This window comes from Artibeus jamaicensis, unplaced genomic scaffold, assembly GCF_021234435.1.
Source record: "Artibeus jamaicensis isolate MK-2021 breed Jamaican fruit bat unplaced genomic scaffold, CSHL_Jam_final contig_373, whole genome shotgun sequence".
Lineage (NCBI taxonomy): Eukaryota > Metazoa > Chordata > Mammalia > Chiroptera > Phyllostomidae > Artibeus > Artibeus jamaicensis.
In genome coordinates, this window is record NW_026521807.1 from 3,639,408 (window position 1) to 3,656,578 (window position 17,171).

Below are 17,171 nucleotides of genomic sequence, written 5' to 3' on the forward strand. Positions count from 1 at the left end.
CTTTATAGTAGCTAATAAAGTTGCATAGTGTCAGTCTTCTGATTGTGTTCTTCAATGTCCTGTTGGCTATTCTGGGTTTTTTGTCTTTCCATATAAACTTGAGCATTAGTTTGTTGATGTTCACAAAAGAACTTACCAAAATTTTGATTAACATTACATTGAGTCTGTAGATCAATTTAGGAAGAACTAAATCTTGATTATATTGACTCTTCCAATCCATATATATGGGATATTTGTCCATACAGTTATATCTTTGACTTCTTTTATTGAAGTTGTATAATTTTCTTCATCTAGACCTTGTACATATATTAGATTTATACCTAAGGGGTTTTTTTTTGGGGGGGGGAGAGGTTTTGCCTGCTAAAATATAAATGGCATTTGGAGCGTTTTTTTTTTGGTGCATAGAGACAACAATGTGAGCTGGGAACAAAGCAGTTGTATTTCTCCCTTCCCAGTCTGTTTTTCCTTCCTTCCTTCCTTTTCTTGTCTTATTGTATTAACTAGGACATCCAGTTTGCTGTTAAACAGAAGTGGTGAAAGAGGACCTTCTTGCCCTTGATCCTCATTTTAATAGGGGGAACATCTATTTTTTCACAGTTAAATGTGGTGTTGGCTCTAGGGTTTTTGTTGATATTTTTTATCAAGTTGAGGGAATTCCCCAGAATTCCTAGTTTGCTAAGTTTTTATCATGAATGACTATTTTCCTTGCATCTTTTCATATGATCATGTGATTTTTCTCCAGCTTGTTGGTACAGATTTCATTAATTGATTTTTGAACATTGAACCAGTCTTCCATGCCCAGGATAAATCACATTTAGTTGTGGTATGTCCTTATTTTTATACAATGTTGGATGTAATTTCCTAGTATTTTGTTGAGCCCTTTTGCATCTTTGTTCATGAGAGAGGTTGATTTGTAGTTTTCCTTTCTTTTAATGTCTTAGTTTTGGTATTAGGTCAATGCTGGCCTAATAGAATGAGCAGGAAGTAATCCCTCTTGTTCTGTTCTCTTGAAAGATTGTTGAAAATTGGCATAATTTCTTCCTTAAACATTTGGTAGAATTCACCAATGAACAACCTGAGCCTAATGCTTTTTATTTTGAAAGGCAATTAATTATTTATTCCGTTTCTTTAAAATAGATTTAGGCCTGTTCAGATCACCTGTTCTTGTTTGAGTTTTGTTAGATTTTATTTTTTAGGGAATTGGTCCATTTCCCTTAAGTTGTTAAATTTGAGGGCATAGAGTTGTTCATAATATCCCTTTATTATCCTTTTAATGTCCATGGGATCAGTAATACTGTCCCCTTTTCCATGTCATATATTGGTAATTTGTGTCTTCTCTCTTTCTTGCTAATAACCATGCTAGAGATTTATCAGTTCTATTAATCCATTCAAAGAAGAAGAGTTTTTGGATTTATTGATTTTTTTCCTATTGATTTCTTTTCTACAAATTAATTGATCTGTGCTCTAATTTTTATTTCATTTTTTCAGTTTCTTTGAATTTAGTTTGCTTTTTCTAATTTGTTAAATTGAAAGATTATTTCTTAAACTTCTTTTTCCCTAACATATGCATTCAGTGTTATCAGTATTCCTTTAAGTGCTATTTTTACTGCATCCCAAATTTTTAAAAAAGTTTTCATTTAGTTGACACTATTTTTAATATTGCTTTTCTTTTCTTTTTCTTTTTTTTTTTTTTGCCCATATATCATTTAAAAGTGTGTTGTTTATTCTCCAAGTATTTGGGGGTCTTTCCAGGAATCTTTGTTAATGATTTCTAGTGTAATAACATTGTAGTTTTGAGGGTATATTTTCTATAATTAAAAAAAAGTTTTAAAGAACGTTATGGCCCATAATGTGGCTACTTTGGTGGATGTTCATGTGAACTTCAGAGGAAAGTATATTCTGCTATTGTCGGATGAAGTAATTAAAAGATGTCAGTTATATCCAGTTGATTGCTACTGCTGCTCAGTTCAACTGTGTCCTTACTTATTGTCTACCTCTTACATCTGTCCATTACTAATAGTGAGGTCTTGAAGTCTCCAACTGTAATTAGTGGATCTCTTCTTACAGTTATATCAGTTTTCTTTTTATTTATTTTTAAATATTTTATTGATTATACTGGTACAGTTGTTCCATTTTTTTCTCCCCTTTATTCACTTCCCTTTCCATCATTATTCCCCCACCTTAGTTCATGTCCATGGGTCATATATATAAGTTCTTGGGCTTCTCCATTTCCCATACTGTTCTTAAACTCCCCCTGTCTATTTTTTACTCGCAAATTATGCTTCTTATTCCATGTACCTTTTTCTTCATTCTCCCCCCTCCCACCCTCCCTGCTGATAACCCTCCATGTGATCTCTATTTCTGTGAATCTGTTCCTGTTCAAGTTGTTGGCTTACTTCATTTTTGTTCTTGTTTTTTTAGGTTGGTTTGTTGATAGTTGTGAGTTTATAGTCATTTTACTATTTGTAGTTTTTATCTTCTTTTTCTTAGGTAAGTTCCTTTAATATTTCATATAATAAGGGGTTGGTGATGATGAACTCCTTGAACTTGACCTTATCTGGGAAGCACTTTATCTGTGCTTAGTACCTTCCATTCTAAATGATAGCCTTGTTGGATAGAGTCATCTTGGATGTGAGTCCTTGCCTTTCATGACTTGGGAATACTTCTTTCCAGCCCCTTCTTGCCTGTAAGGTCTCTATTGAGAACTTAGCCAATGGTCTTATGGGAACTCCTATGTTGGCAACTGTCTCCTTTTCTCTTGATGCTCTTAAAGAGCTTCTCTCCTTATCTCTCATCTTGGGTAATGTAATTAGGATGTATTGGTGTGTGCTTCTTTGGGTCCAGTTTCTTGGACTCTCTGAGCAGCTTCCTGAATTTCCTGGAAGTCTATTTATTTTGCTAGATTAGGGAAGTTCTCCTTCATTATATTTTCAATTTCTTTATCTTCCTCTTCTCCTTCTGGCACCCATATCATTCGGATGTTGGAATGTTTAAAGTTGTCCCAGAGGTTCCTCAGCCTCTCCTCATTTTTTTGAATTCTTGTTTCTTCATTCTGTTCTGGTTGAATGTTTCTTTCCTCCTGCTTCAAACCATTGATGTGAGCACTGGTTTCCTTCCATTCACTGTTGGTTTCCTGTATATTTTCCTTTATTTCACTTTTCATAGGCTTCACTTTCTCCTCTATTTTTTGACCATACTCAACCATTTCTGTGAGCATCTTGATTACCAGTGTTTTGAACTCTGCATCTGATAGGTTGGCTACCACTTCATCGCTTAGTTGTATATTTTCTGGACCTTTGATCTGTTCTTTCATTTGGGCCATATTTTTTTTGTCTTGGTGCACCTATTAGTAGTAAGGGGCGGAGCCCTAGGTGTATTCACCAGGGACGCTGGTTGCTTAGTTGTGGTGCTCTATGTGGGGGAGGGGTCTGAGAGGGAACAGTGCTTCTGGCTCAGCTCTTGGCCAGTTTTCAGTCACTTCCCCTGCTACTCACAATCAAATTGGGCCCTTCTGGTGCTGATTCCTGGGTGGGTGAGTTTCTGTACTTTCTAGGACCCTGTGGATCTCTCCAATGAACTCTCCTGTGAGGCTGGGAATTTCTCCTGCTGCCTCAACCCCCACAGGTTTTTTCAGTCTGAGGTTTTGAGCTTTATTTCTCCTTGCTAGAACCTGGGGTTGAGAGGTCTGTCTCGGTCCCCAGTTGTTCCTCCTAGTTTACCCGCATGCAAATGTGGACAAGGTCCGCCAGCTGCCACCTTGCCACTGCCTGTCTCTGTCCCTCCTACCAGTCTGGATGAATGTTTCTTCTTTAACTCCTTGGTTGTTGGACTTCCATACAGTTTGATTTTCTGTCAGTTCTGGTTATTTTTTTTTTATTTGTCGTCCTTCTTTTGGTTGTGCGAGGAGGCAAAGTGTATCTACCCATGCCTCCATCTTTGTCAGTTTTCACCTAAGGTATTTCAATGCTCCATTATTAGACACATATACATTAAGGATTATTATGTCTTCTTGAAGAATTAACCTTTTTATTGCTACGTAATGCTCCTCTCTGTCCTGATAGTTTTTTCTGCTACAAAGCTGACTTTGTGTGAAATTGTTACAGCTACTCCAACTTTCTTCTGATTAATGTTAGTACGGTATGTCTTTCTTCATCGCTTTCCTTTTAATATATATGTGTCTCTGTATTTAGAGTGAGTTTCTTTTAAATAGCATATATTTGTGTCTTGTTTTTATATCCACTCTGACACTCTCTGTCTTTTAATTGGTATATTTAGGCCATTGATGTTTAAAGTGATTATTGATAGAGTTGGGTTAATAGATGCCATTCTTATTTTCTAGTCATTGCCTCACTTTTTGTTTTTGTTTTTGTCATCCACTCTTTTTCTGACATTGGTTTTAATCAACCATTTTATATTATTTTTTCTTATTTAACATATCAATTATATTTTTAATGGTTGCCCTTGAGTTTGCAATATATATTTGCAATTAATCGAAGCTTCCTTTCAAATAATACTGTAGCATTTCATGTGTATTTGGTTAACCAAAAAGTTTATTTGGTTTTAGAGTAAAAGGACACATTTTTCTTTTTCACCAATTACCATGTTGAACAACATATTCACCATTTTGTCCCACCACCTTTGCCATCTTTTGGTTAACTTCCTGAGTCCATCTTCCCCAAACTTTTTATCTTTTTGTTTAAAGAACTGTTACAGGTACCTCTTACAGTCTTCCAGGGAATTGGAATTTCTTCCATTAAGATAGTTTTATGAACACCTAAAGAATGGAAATCCAAAGGTACAATGTCTGGTGAATATGGTACATGAATCAGAACTTCCCAGCCAAGCTGTAACAGTTATTGCCTGGTCATCAAAGAGATACATGGTCTTGGGTTATCCTGATGGAAGACTATACATTTTGTGTTGATTGATTCTGGACATTTTTTTTTTGTCAAGTGCTGCTTTTAGTTGGTCTAATTGGGAGCAGTACTTGTTGGAATTATTTGATTTTCTGGAAGGAGCTCATAATGGAGAAATCCCTTCTAATCCCATCATGAACACAGCATCACCTTTCTTTGGGTGAAGACCAGTTTTTGGTGTGGTTGCTGGTTCATTTTGCTTGTGCCGTGATCTCTTTCTTCGCAGATTATTGTAAAGTATCCACTTTCCATCACCTGTCACTATTTGTTTTAAAAACAGAATGTTTTCTTATGTTTAATTAGAGAATCACATGTGGAAATATGGTCACAGAGGTGGTTTGGTTTTTTTTGATTGTTTGTGGGTTTTTTTAAACTTCTGTGGAACCCCATAGTCAAAGGAATTAACATACGCAAACTGGTGCAAAATACTTGGGGGTTTTTTTTGTATATTGGCTATCTTCCATGTGGTGTAATGTTGCTTGTTCTCAATTTCTCCATTTGGTCTGCCCGACTGGAGCATCATCTAGTGAGAAATCTATGGCACAGAACTTTGCAAACCACTTTGACACATTTGATCAGTCATAGTACCCTCTTCATACACTGCATAAATCTTTTTTTGCATTTCATTTGTGTTTTTACCTTTCTTGAAATGAAGCATATGCTGAAAATGTTGCTTATTTTCTTCCATCTTCAACATTAAAATGGTTACACAAAAATTCACCAATTTTGACTTTTTTTTAATGCACTGATATGACAGCTGTCACAGTACAGTCTAACGAAATAGTTTCAAATTAAGTTAAAGACAACTAAGCACTGCAATTGCCATTATGGAAAAAATCAACAGAACTTTTTGGCCAGCCCAGTAGTGCCAAGTTACTTTGTAAATGTATTCCTGATTCTTCCCTCCTGCCCTTTTTTCACATTGCTGTGATTCATCTAACTTTATCAATAAGCTATAATCATTCAGTGCATACGGCACTATTTTTAAAAAAACTATTGACTATTAGATTTGGTAAAATAATAAGAAAATGTGTTTTACCTTTATTTACTTCTCTAATGTTCTTTCTTTTTTTTTTTAATCTAGATTGTAGTTTCTTATCTATTGTATCTTCCTTTTTTCTGACCAATTTCTTTGAACATTTCTTGCAAGACAGGTCTACTGACCACAAATTTTCTTGGTTTATATCTGTTTAGGAAGTCTTTATTTCTCCTTCAGTTTGAAAATAATTTTGCTGGATATAGAATTGTAGATTGGTGAAGTTTTTCCTTTCAAACTCTAATTTCACTTTACTCTTGCTGGCATGGTTTCTAAAGGGAAGTTTGGTGTAATTCTCATCTCTCTGTAGGTAATTGACCCATGCTTTTTGGATATTCTTTTTTTTATTTTATTTTTTTATTCTCCTGGTATTTCAGTTTTGGAATTTTCTGTTGCCATTTCTTAAGTATATAGATTTTATTTCCTTTGCTTGTTTTCAATCTAATGATGAGCCCATCAGAGGAATCTTTAAATTTCTCTTATAGTGTTTTTGATTTCCAGCATATGCTTTTGATTATGTCTTAGTGTTCCCAACTCTGTGCTTACACTACCTATCTGTTCTTGCATGTTGTCTATTTTTTACATTAGATCCCTTAGCATATATTAATCATAGCTCTTTTAAATTCCTAGTCTGATAAATTCTACATCCCAGTTATATCTAAATCTGGTTCTGATGCTTGCTCTGTCCCTTCAGATTGTGCTTTTAAATATGCCTTGTTACTTAAATTGAAACCTGAACATGATGTACTAGGTAGAAGGAGCTTTTAGTGTGAGGTTTTGTTTATCTGGTTAGAGGTAGACTGTATAATTCTAGGCAGTAGATGTAAGTGTGACAGGCTAACATTTCCTTTGGTGTGTTTTTATCTCCCCTGTTGTTTTGGGTTTCCCTAGTTACTTTTTAAATAAGTTCTAAGACATGTAGTTTTTTAGTTTATATTACCCTGTTACACCATAGCCCTATTGGTGTAGTAGTTAGGTATTGGTAGGTATTGGGCAGGGGGTAGGGAGGTGCTAATTATAGCTCTGTGATTACATTTCAATCTTTTAGTGCACCTATGCCCTTGGGTTGTCTTCTCAGTCCCCTCTGCTGCCCTTACCTCATTGGAGAGACAGAAAGGCTAGAGAGGTCCAGAGCTGGGCATTTCTCTTTCCTTAGGTCAGTTAGTCTCTGGTGACGTAGTTTCTCTTGATGGCAAGCCTTGTTAAGAACAGATTGTCCCATGCACATTTCAAAATGGCTGCTTTATCTCTTACCCTGTCAGAAGTACAAGGAGGTTTTCCTCCAGTTTCATTGTGAGAATCTGGTGAGCTCATGGGGGGTAAAATTCAAAACAAGTATAGCCCACCCCCCACCCCCCCGTAACTCCTGGAGTCTTTAACTTTTCAGACCAGTTAACAGTGAGACACTAACAATTTAACAACTACAGTTTAGTTTTCCCTACCCTAGTATTGGTTTCCACAGAGATTTCTGTTATTTTGTTTATACCCTAGTAAGTTGTGATTCTCTGTGTCTGCCTATCCTGACATTTACAGGAGAAGCAGTTTGCCCCGTGACCTTAATTAATCCTTTGATGGATCTAAGAGGGTTTGTTGATTTTCAGCTTGATTAACTTCGTTCTTTAAAAAAAAAAAAAAAAAAAAGATTTTATTTATTTTAACAGCAAAGGAAGGCGAGAAACATCCATGTGCAAGAGAGGCATTGATTGGTTGCCCCTCTAACACCCCTAATCTGGGACCCGGCCTGCAACCCAGGCATGTGCCCTGACCGGGAATTGAACTGGCAACTTTCCAGTTTGCAGGCCAATGCCCAAACTACTGAGCCACACCAGTCAGGGCCACTTTGTTGTTAATGTGGGTGGGAATAATGATTTCCAAGCTCCTTACCTGAAGGGCAAAAAACTGTCCTATGAATTTTGATAGGTTGTATTTTTTTTATTAATCAGTTCAAAATATTTTCTTAATTATCTCCCTTTTTTTTAAAGATTTCATTTATTTATCTTTAGAGGGGAAGAGAAGGAGAGAGGGAGAGAAATATCAGTGTATGGTTGCCTTTTGTGCATCCCCTGCCAGGAACTGGCCTGCAACCCAGGCATGTGCCCTGACTGGGAATCGAACCGTGATCCTTTGGTTCGCAGGCCTGCACTCAATCCACTGAGCTACACCAGCCAGGTTCATATCTCTCTTCTAATTCATTCTTTTGACATATGGATTTTTAAAAATTCCATTTAAAAAAATATGTACTCTATTTCAGTTCTTTAAAAGTTTTGAAATTTGTTTTATGGCCTTGGCATGTGGTTTGTCTGGATATTATATAACATACGCACTTTAAAAGATTATGTTAGGTTAAGATGGTTGGTAGTGTTAGTCACATCTTTGTTTTTACTTAATTTTTTCCCACTTCTGTCAGTTGCTGAGAGAGGTGTGGTAATATCTCCAACTCTGTTGATTTACTTTCTCCTTTATTTTTCTCAATTCTGAATCATGTTTTGAAGCTCTGTTATTAGGTATATACATATTTATGATTGTTGTTTTCCCCAGGAATTGACTCTTAGTCATTATGGAATATTCTGCACTATCTCTGGTAATATCTCTGGTAATATCTTGAAATCTACTTGATAGGAAATTGATATAGTCCCAGCATCCTACTTATGCTCTACTGTTTGTTTTCTACTTTTCATCTCTTTTGGGTCTCACATTTTTATTCATTCTGACACTCTCTAGTTTTAAATTAGTATTTTAGTCAATTTACACTTTATGTAATATTTAGGTTATATTTAGGACTGTTTTCTGTTTGTATTCTCTGATTTTTATTTCTTCTTTCTTACCTTTTGGGTTCATTTACTATATTTTACAGTTTAATCTATTGAGGTCATAGTTATAGTTCTTTGCATTATTATTCTTTTACTGGTTGCCATAGAGATTATACCATACTTATTAAAGTTAATATTATACCACATTATATTAAACATAAGGACCTGTGTGTCCATATAGGCTCATCTCTAACCCCATTCTATAAGGTATAGGTGTCATATTTATTAAAGCCCACATACATTATTAACCCCACAGTATAGTATTAAAATGTTTTGCTTTAAACACTCATGCATTCTATAGAAATGAAGAAGAAAAAAAGGCTTTTATATTGTCTCATTTATTTACCACTTCTAATATTATTGATTCTCTTTTTGAAAATCCAGGTTTACATCTGTAATATGTCCTCTCAACCTGAAAAACTTAAAAAAAAATTCTTAAAGTGTTAGTCTATTGATGAAGAGTTCTCTTAATTTTTATTTATCTGTGAATATGTCTACTTTGTCTTATTCTTGAAGGGTATATTGTTTTGGGAATGGAATTCTTGATTGACTTTTTCTTCTCAACTATAACATGTCACATTTCCGTTCTTTGTTCTCCATCATTTCTCATTCAAAGTCATCATGCATTTGTATACTTGTTCCTCTTTATGTGTTGTTATTTTTCTCTGGTTGTTTTTAAGATTTTCTCTTTCATCTTTGATTTTCAGTAGTTTGAGCCTAGTTTTGGGTTACTGCTTGGGATTGTCAGATCTTCTTGAATATGTAAATTTCACCAAACTTGGGGTTCTTTGGCCATTACTTCCTGAAATTTTTTTGGTCCCCTTTTTTCTCTTGAACTTCCAACTAAATGTATCGTAGACCTTTTAGTATTGTCCCATGGATCCTTAAGGCTTCTTTTCCCTTTTTTGTTCTTTTTCAGATTGGATAATTTCTCTTAGTCTATCTTCAAGATCACTGACTCTTTTTGTCTTTACTTTTATACTCTATATCCATCAAGCAAGTTTTTCTAAAATTCAGGTATTGTATTTGTTCTTTTTTTGAGATTTTTCTAGGTGTTTATTCTTCATGAGCATATTCCCTTTGTGTCTATTAGTATTATTTTAGTAACTGCTTTAAAATCTTTGCTAAATACCGATTTGTTTCATCTTGCAATTGGTCTTCATTGATTGCCCCTTGAGTATTAAGTTTTGTTTCCTATTTCTTTGTAGATCTGCTAATTGGGATTGTATTCTGGATGTTATAAATGATACCTTGCAGAGCCTCTGGACTGTGTTATATTCCTCCAGCAGGTGTTGATTATATTATACAGTTTTATTTTCGCTTAAGCAGTTTATTTAATTAGTTCAAAACTGTAAAATCTGCCTACCTTGCAAGGGCAGCAGCTAAAATATTAAGATTTTATGTTTAGCTGCAGTACTTTGAGCCTGTCCATGTATCATAGTTTCAGTAATCAGCCCGAGGTTTTAGTTTATGTACATATTTGGGATTTTTCTCCTTTGGCTTTTTTCCTGTTCAGTATTTTCCTGTTAAGTACTTTGTAGCTGCCGTAATTGCTCCCCAACTCTGTTCTCTGATTCTCTTCATGCCACCAAGGCTGTGGGTTCCTTTTCTGTGTTGTAGCCACACTCCTTTACTCCCTCAGCAGCCACTGGGAACTCTCCCCAAGCTAAAAGCTATAAATTTAAACTCAGGGCTTTTCCTTCTTCCAGTTATTGATGATTACTGATGGACTAGGCAGAATACTAAATGCCCAGGTGCTGCTGGATTTTGGTCTAAGAATCTGTGCAGAAAGTGAATCCAAAGTATAGATTCTGCATAACATTGTATAATACAAAATGTGGTAGCCAAATCAAGAAGTTGGGGAAGGAAGATCGTAGTGGAAATTTTAGGTATGAGAAAATAAAGCAGCATTTTGTGCCTCTGGGCAGATGACGCTGTCACCAAGTAAATGGACACTAAGAGTAAGTATATAAAATATTTTTTTGCTACAAGGTTCTTTTAGAGGTCCTTTGAATTTCAGCTTAAGCTTTCTTGGACAGCCTTCTGCTTACTCTAAAGTATTACAGGTCGCAGTTTATGTAACAGTACCTCCCCACCTCCTATTCTTTCTCATGGCACCCATTGTTTCATTGTGTCACTTTTATACTCTCAAAACATAAAATGATCTTCATTACATGTATTACTGTTTGTAATGTTTTTAAATAGTGCTTCACTGTAATTCCATGAGGAGAAGGGACCATGTTTTTGTACGCCTGGCACCTAGCCCAGTGCCTAACATGTTACATGCCCAGTCCATATTTGTTGAGGAATGAATATGTAAATACACATACATGCATGGTGCCAAGTTATACAAAGTAAGAGTTATACACATCTGTTGTAGTCAATCTTAAACTTTTCAGTAGAGTTGAGGTTTTTTTTAACCTAGATTTTTAAGGAAGTAATAAGCATGAGTTTGAAGAAAGTTAATTCAGTTCCAAATTGGGAAGAAGAAAGGAGTGACAAGAAGATATGGAGAAATTAGTAAAATAATACTGGTAAGAGTTACTACTTTGTACATTAGCAATAAATTTTTTAAATATATAAATATGGAGAGAGATACTGGATGGTGGGGACAGGTTTTAAAGAGCTAACTAGGCAAATAAGTGGTATGGAGTCCTAGCAAGTACAGAGAACAGGAGTAATATGGTGAAAGTTAGAAGAGGAGAATTGAGGCAGTGATCTTGAATGATAAGACACCCGAGGCATAGAGAGGAGTGATAAAAAGAAATCAGTACTTTTTGTTCCCTCCTGCTTCTGTGTTTTAGGGTTCCCAGGTCCTCATGAAAGGGAGTGAAAAGCAAGTGGTGCTTACAGGCTTTCATAATCAGATTTCTTGGTAGTGAAACTTTCTTGTTCCACAGCTCTTGGATAAGCACAAGAATACAGAGAGCATGGTGGAGCTTCTGGACTTGTATCAGATGGAGGATGAAGCCTACAGCAGCCTTGCAGAAGCCACAACTGAACTCTATCAGTATTTACTGCAGCCATTCCGAGACATGAGAGAACTTGCCATGCTACGAAGACAGCAGATCAAGGTATTTTTTGAAACCTAAATAGTAGCCTGCCTGTTGTATAGTTCTCAACCTGGCTGGCCATGCATTTTAATTACTTAGAGGAGCTTTTTAAAAATGTACATATCTGGTTTCTTATACCCAAAGATTCTAGTTTCATGGGTTTGGGTTATATACAATATGAACACACTGTCTTAAAGCTTCTCAAAAGACAGTTCATCTGAATAGCCAGGGAGAACAGACTAGAAAGTACAGTAAGAGATTCCCTTCCCTCTTTCCTATACTTCTCTCTCTCTCAACTCCTGTCTCCCTTTTACTGTTTTGAGTACCATGTAGTTCTGGACTTCTTTACCAGAAGTTTTGGAACATTTGTTTTGGGAAAACTTTGTTTTGAAAGTTAAAAGGATTTAATGGTAGAGCTTTAAAATTCATGACATTTAATTTCCATATATAAAGTAGATATTACATTATTTTGAAGCAAGTGTTTAAGGATTTGTTTTTATAGCTGACCTCAAATAACTATAACTCTGTTTTAAATCCCATGGAATTTTTGCTGAACTAGGACATGAAAATTGTGTTTTTGCATAATGGGTTAAGTTGGAACAAATTACATAAGAAATGTGTGTTTGAGAAATTAAGCAGCAGGCTCTCTCTGAAGCTCTCTCTGAAGTACCTTTCTTTGCTTTCAGGCATGTGTCTTTACTTAGGCCCTGACTCGGGTAGCTCAGTTGATTAGAGCATCCTCACAGTATGCCAAGGTTGAGGATTCAGTCCCCATTTAGGGCACATAAGAGATGCAACCAATGAATGCATAAATAAGTAGAACAACAAATCGATCTTGTTCTCCCTCTTTCCCCCTCCCTTCCTCGCCTCCTTTCTTCTCTGTCTCTAAAATCAAATTTTTTAAAAAACTTTAAAAAATTTGATTTTAGAGACTAACAGGGTACTGATTGCTGGGGGCAGGAGAGTATAAGGGGACTAAATGGTAATGGAAAAAATATATAATAAAGATTATAAGTTTAAAAGATTTTCTTAAAGAACAGTTAGCAATTATTCTGCGAACTGTACAGTTGGGAGCAGAGCAAGGTTGATAATATATTTGATACGATAAAGCATGTTTTTGTATTTCCTTCCCTTCACTAATGAATCAGGATATAGAGCAGCACAGGCTTAGTCACACAATTATTATACACTCTCCTGTATTAATACTTCTGAATACTGTTGGGTTGTCAGTCAGTTTATCATAAACTTGGCATTTTGGTTAAAATGGTAATTTGAAAATAAGCCACAATTTTTAGACACTAGAAGAATCCCCCAATTTTTCAATGAATTGTGGATATTTGTCCATTGATAATTTGAATGGGAGACTAAGAATGAAGTGAATGACATGGAGGCCCCCCCCACTTACAGACTAGGCAGGCTTAATACGTACAGCTCAGCACCATCAGAATCTATGTGCCTTTTTGCTTTCATATTAATTATGTCAAGATTTGTATTGAGTATTAACATTAGCAAATTGATTGACCCTACTTGTCCACTAGCATTACTTATTGCTCCATTTTTCCTGGGAAGCAGGACATAGGTGAAGAGGAGTAGACAACAAAATTTTTTAATTTGTAACTTTTTTAAAGGTAAACATATTTTACTGTACTTTTATTTCTATGATATTATTCCTAAATGGCCACTCAACTATGACTACTTTTTTGTTCTTTACCCTTCTTGTGAAGTTTTAAATAGACGTACTAGATTTAGTTTGTGAGGTCATTCAGTATGTCAGACAAGTGTGTGAAATGGTGCTATTATATAAAATATCTCATTTAATCCTTACAACAACTGTATAACTTAGGTGCTCTTATTGTCCCTACTAATGTTGGATTAGAATGATTTATGTAAGTTAGCTAGTTAGTAAGTGGCAGAACTAGTACAGTACTTAAATTTAAGCCTCTTATCCCAAAGAATTTGGTTTTTGTTTGTTTTGTTTTTATTGCATTACTAAATACTAGTTACATTTAAATTAGAAAATTCATACCCAGGGAAAAGGCAATTATAATTGATTTGGTAAAGTATTTGTTGTAAGTAATACTAAAAACTATTATTTATTTTGTATGGTATTATTCTGTGGATGTTTGCCATAGAAATACTTAGTTCTTATGAAGATAACTTATACCCAACTAACTTATAATTGAAGCATTTGTTTTTGTGTTTTAAAATGTATTTGTGCTACTAAATTGGGATACTTCTATTAATAAAAATATCTGGTACAACCTGGCAAATTAATCTTCAAATCTTAATTTAGTAAGGTCAGTTTAATAGGTTTCGTGTTATCAAGGTATAGAATTGGTGCCTAAAATAGAGGAAAATTTCATTCTGACAATAGTGCCATTGGTTGTGGTATGGTTTTTTTGTGTGTGTGCCCTGGGCTAATTAAAAAAAAGGAAGAAAAAATAAGTGTAAAATAGGGAAAGCAATTGAATATGTATTTATATCAATTGTAGTATTACTAGTATTCAGACTTACTCTAGTGGAATATTATTTTCTTAAGCTGCAGAAGAAAGGGGTGTGTGTTTAACTGACTATAAATGCTTTTTCTAAGTACTAACTTACAGTGATTTTTATTTTCCAAAATGTCAGTGCTTCCATGTTTGAGAAACAATTTCTGTACAATTGCCCTGTGTAAAGCCTAATACAGTCTGGCAGGGCTAATTGGTATTTCTGGAAGGACTTATTTCTTTCTGAGGTTTTCTTTTCATGATTTTTTTTTTTTTGCCCTTGATAAAATAAGGAATGACACTAAAGCTGTGCTTATAGAGAAATTTATAATTTTAAGTGCTCATAAGAGAAGAAAGGTCTAAAATCAATGATCTAAGCTTCCGATTTTAAGAGGCTAGTATAAAGGAAAGCAAGTTAAACCCAAAGTTATATAAAAGTAAAAAAAAAAAATTAAGAGTGGGAATCAATGAAAAAGGAATCAAGTAATAGATACAAATCAGTGAAACCAAAACTTAATTATTTGAGGGGGAAATCCAATACATTTCATAAACCTAGCTAAATTGATTTTTTAAAAGAAGAGAACCACATGGCTATATTAGTATTTAAAGTATAGCTATTACTGCCAATTTTGTAGATTTTAAATGGCTAACAAGAGAACATGAACAAATTTCTATCAAATTAAATTCTATAACTTAGATGAAATGGAACCTTTCTTTGAAAACCGTAAACTATCAATATGGATTCATGGAGAAACAGAAAAATTGTGATGGGTCTTTATTAACGAAGTTGAACTCATAACTTTTAAAACCTTCCCTCAAAGAAAACCCCAACTCCAGATGACATCATTGGAGGAATCATCAAACATTTAAGAAATAATACCAATTCTACACAAATTCTTACAAAAAGCAAAGTAGGAAACACTTCCCAACTTATTTTTTAAGGCCACTGTTATGATAACAAAACCAAATGACATTGACAGAAAAAAAGATTACAGCCCTGGCTGGTGTAGCTCAGTGGATTGAGCGAGGGCCTGGGAACCAAACAACCACGGTTCAATTCCCAGTCAGAGCACATGCCTGGGTTGCAGGCCACTTCCCAGCAGGGGACACATGAGAGGCAACCATACATTGATATTTCTCTCCCTCTCTCCTTCCCTTCCCCTCTAAGGATAAATAAAATAAAAAAAAAAAACAACAATCACTCTAAAAAAAAGAGAAAAAGATTACAGATAAATACCCTTTATGAATGCAAATGCAGTATTCATTAACGTAATATTGAAATAGGATCCAGTACTCTACAGAAAGGAAGATATGCTCTGATTAGGGTTTATCTCAGAAATAGTATAAGGTTGATTTAAGATTCAAAAATAAATCAGCATAACTCACCATATACTCAGGATAAAGGGAAAAACAGAATATTATTTCAATAGCTGCAGAAAATCATTTGACAAATTTCTGTATATGTTCATCATAAAAAACTCAACCAGTAGGAGAGAGCAACTTCTTCAACTTGATGAAGGGCATACGTGAAAAATCTAACATACATGACTGCTTTCCCCATAAGGGTGGGAATAAGGCAAGATCATCTACTTTTACCAGTTCAAGAACAGAAAAGACAAGGCATACAAATTAGCAAAGACAAAATAAAGCTCTCTCTATTTGTACATCACATGGTCATGAATGTAGTAAATCTTAAGGAATGTAAAAACTACCCGAAATAATATGTATAATTTTAATTATAGGGTCAGTATTAAAAATTTAGTTGCATTTTCTTCAGAAATGAAACGGAAAATCTAAAATTTAAAAAATACCTTTTACATTAGCATCTCAGAATATGCAGTGTTTTAAGGATAAATTTTACAAAATATATAAAAGCCCTCTATATTGAAAATTACAAAACCTTGTTGAGAGAAATGAAAACATATTTAAATAAATGGAGAGATAAACAGTGTTAATAGATTGGAAGACTCAATCATATTTAGATATAAGCTCTCAGTTGATCTGTGGATTCTAATGAAAATTCCAGTATGGTATTTTTTAAATAAAAACTGACAAGCTGATTACAAAATTTATGTGGAAAGGCATAAAAACCTAGAATAGCCTTAACATTTTTGAAAAAAGAAAAAAGTTGGAGGACTTATTACCAGATTTCAGAACTTAACTACAAAGATAGAGAATACAGACAGTGTGGTATTGTCATAGAACAGACATGTTAATCAAAGAAATAGACCCTTGGTTATATCCTCAGTTTCCACAAAGATGACAAGGCAATTGGATTGGGAAAAGAAGCCTTTTCAACAAATGGTGCTAGAACAACTGGATACTCACACAGGAAAAAGTGAACTTCAGTTTTTATACTATGGATAAAAAATTAATTACAAAAGTCTTAGACCTAAACATAAAAGCTCATACTATAAAATGTAGGAAACATGGAAAAATTATAGCATCTTTGGGAAAGAAAGACAAAGGTTTTTTGTTTGTTTGTTTGTTTTTAGATAGGATGCAGAAAATTTGAGCCATAAACAAAAAGACAAACTTCACCAAAATTAGAGACTTCTGGCCAAGATGGAGGCCTAGGTAGACACACTCTGGGTCCTTGCACAACCAAAATGAGGACAACAACAATTTGGAAACAAAAAAACAACCAGAACTGACAAAATTAAACTGTGTGAAAGCCTGACAACCAAGGAGTTAAAATAGACACATTCATCCAGACCAGTAGGAGTGGTAGGAGTGGTGGAGTCGGGCAGCTGAGCTGAGAGGAGTCATGGCAAAAACAAAGAAAGAAAGAAATAAAAAAGTGGTGGCTCTGGGCGCGCAAGTCCGCAGTGGGTGGACCCTGGGCACAGGGTGGCAAGGGGCAGACCCAG

The 17,171-nt window shown here is 34.9% G+C and overlaps 1 protein-coding gene across 2 annotated transcripts in view; it reads left to right on the forward strand.

The window, feature by feature from the left end:
• The window catches only part of JMY (junction mediating and regulatory protein, p53 cofactor), a 97,590-nt gene that overhangs the window by 23,305 nt on the left and 57,114 nt on the right, over positions 1 to 17,171 (forward strand). For both annotated transcript variants that reach the window (XM_053664442.1, XM_037130775.2), the window contains exon 2: positions 11,663 to 11,836. In XM_053664442.1, the coding sequence (XP_053520417.1) occupies positions 11,663 to 11,836 (174 nt within the window). The remainder of the gene's footprint in view (positions 1 to 11,662; positions 11,837 to 17,171) is intronic.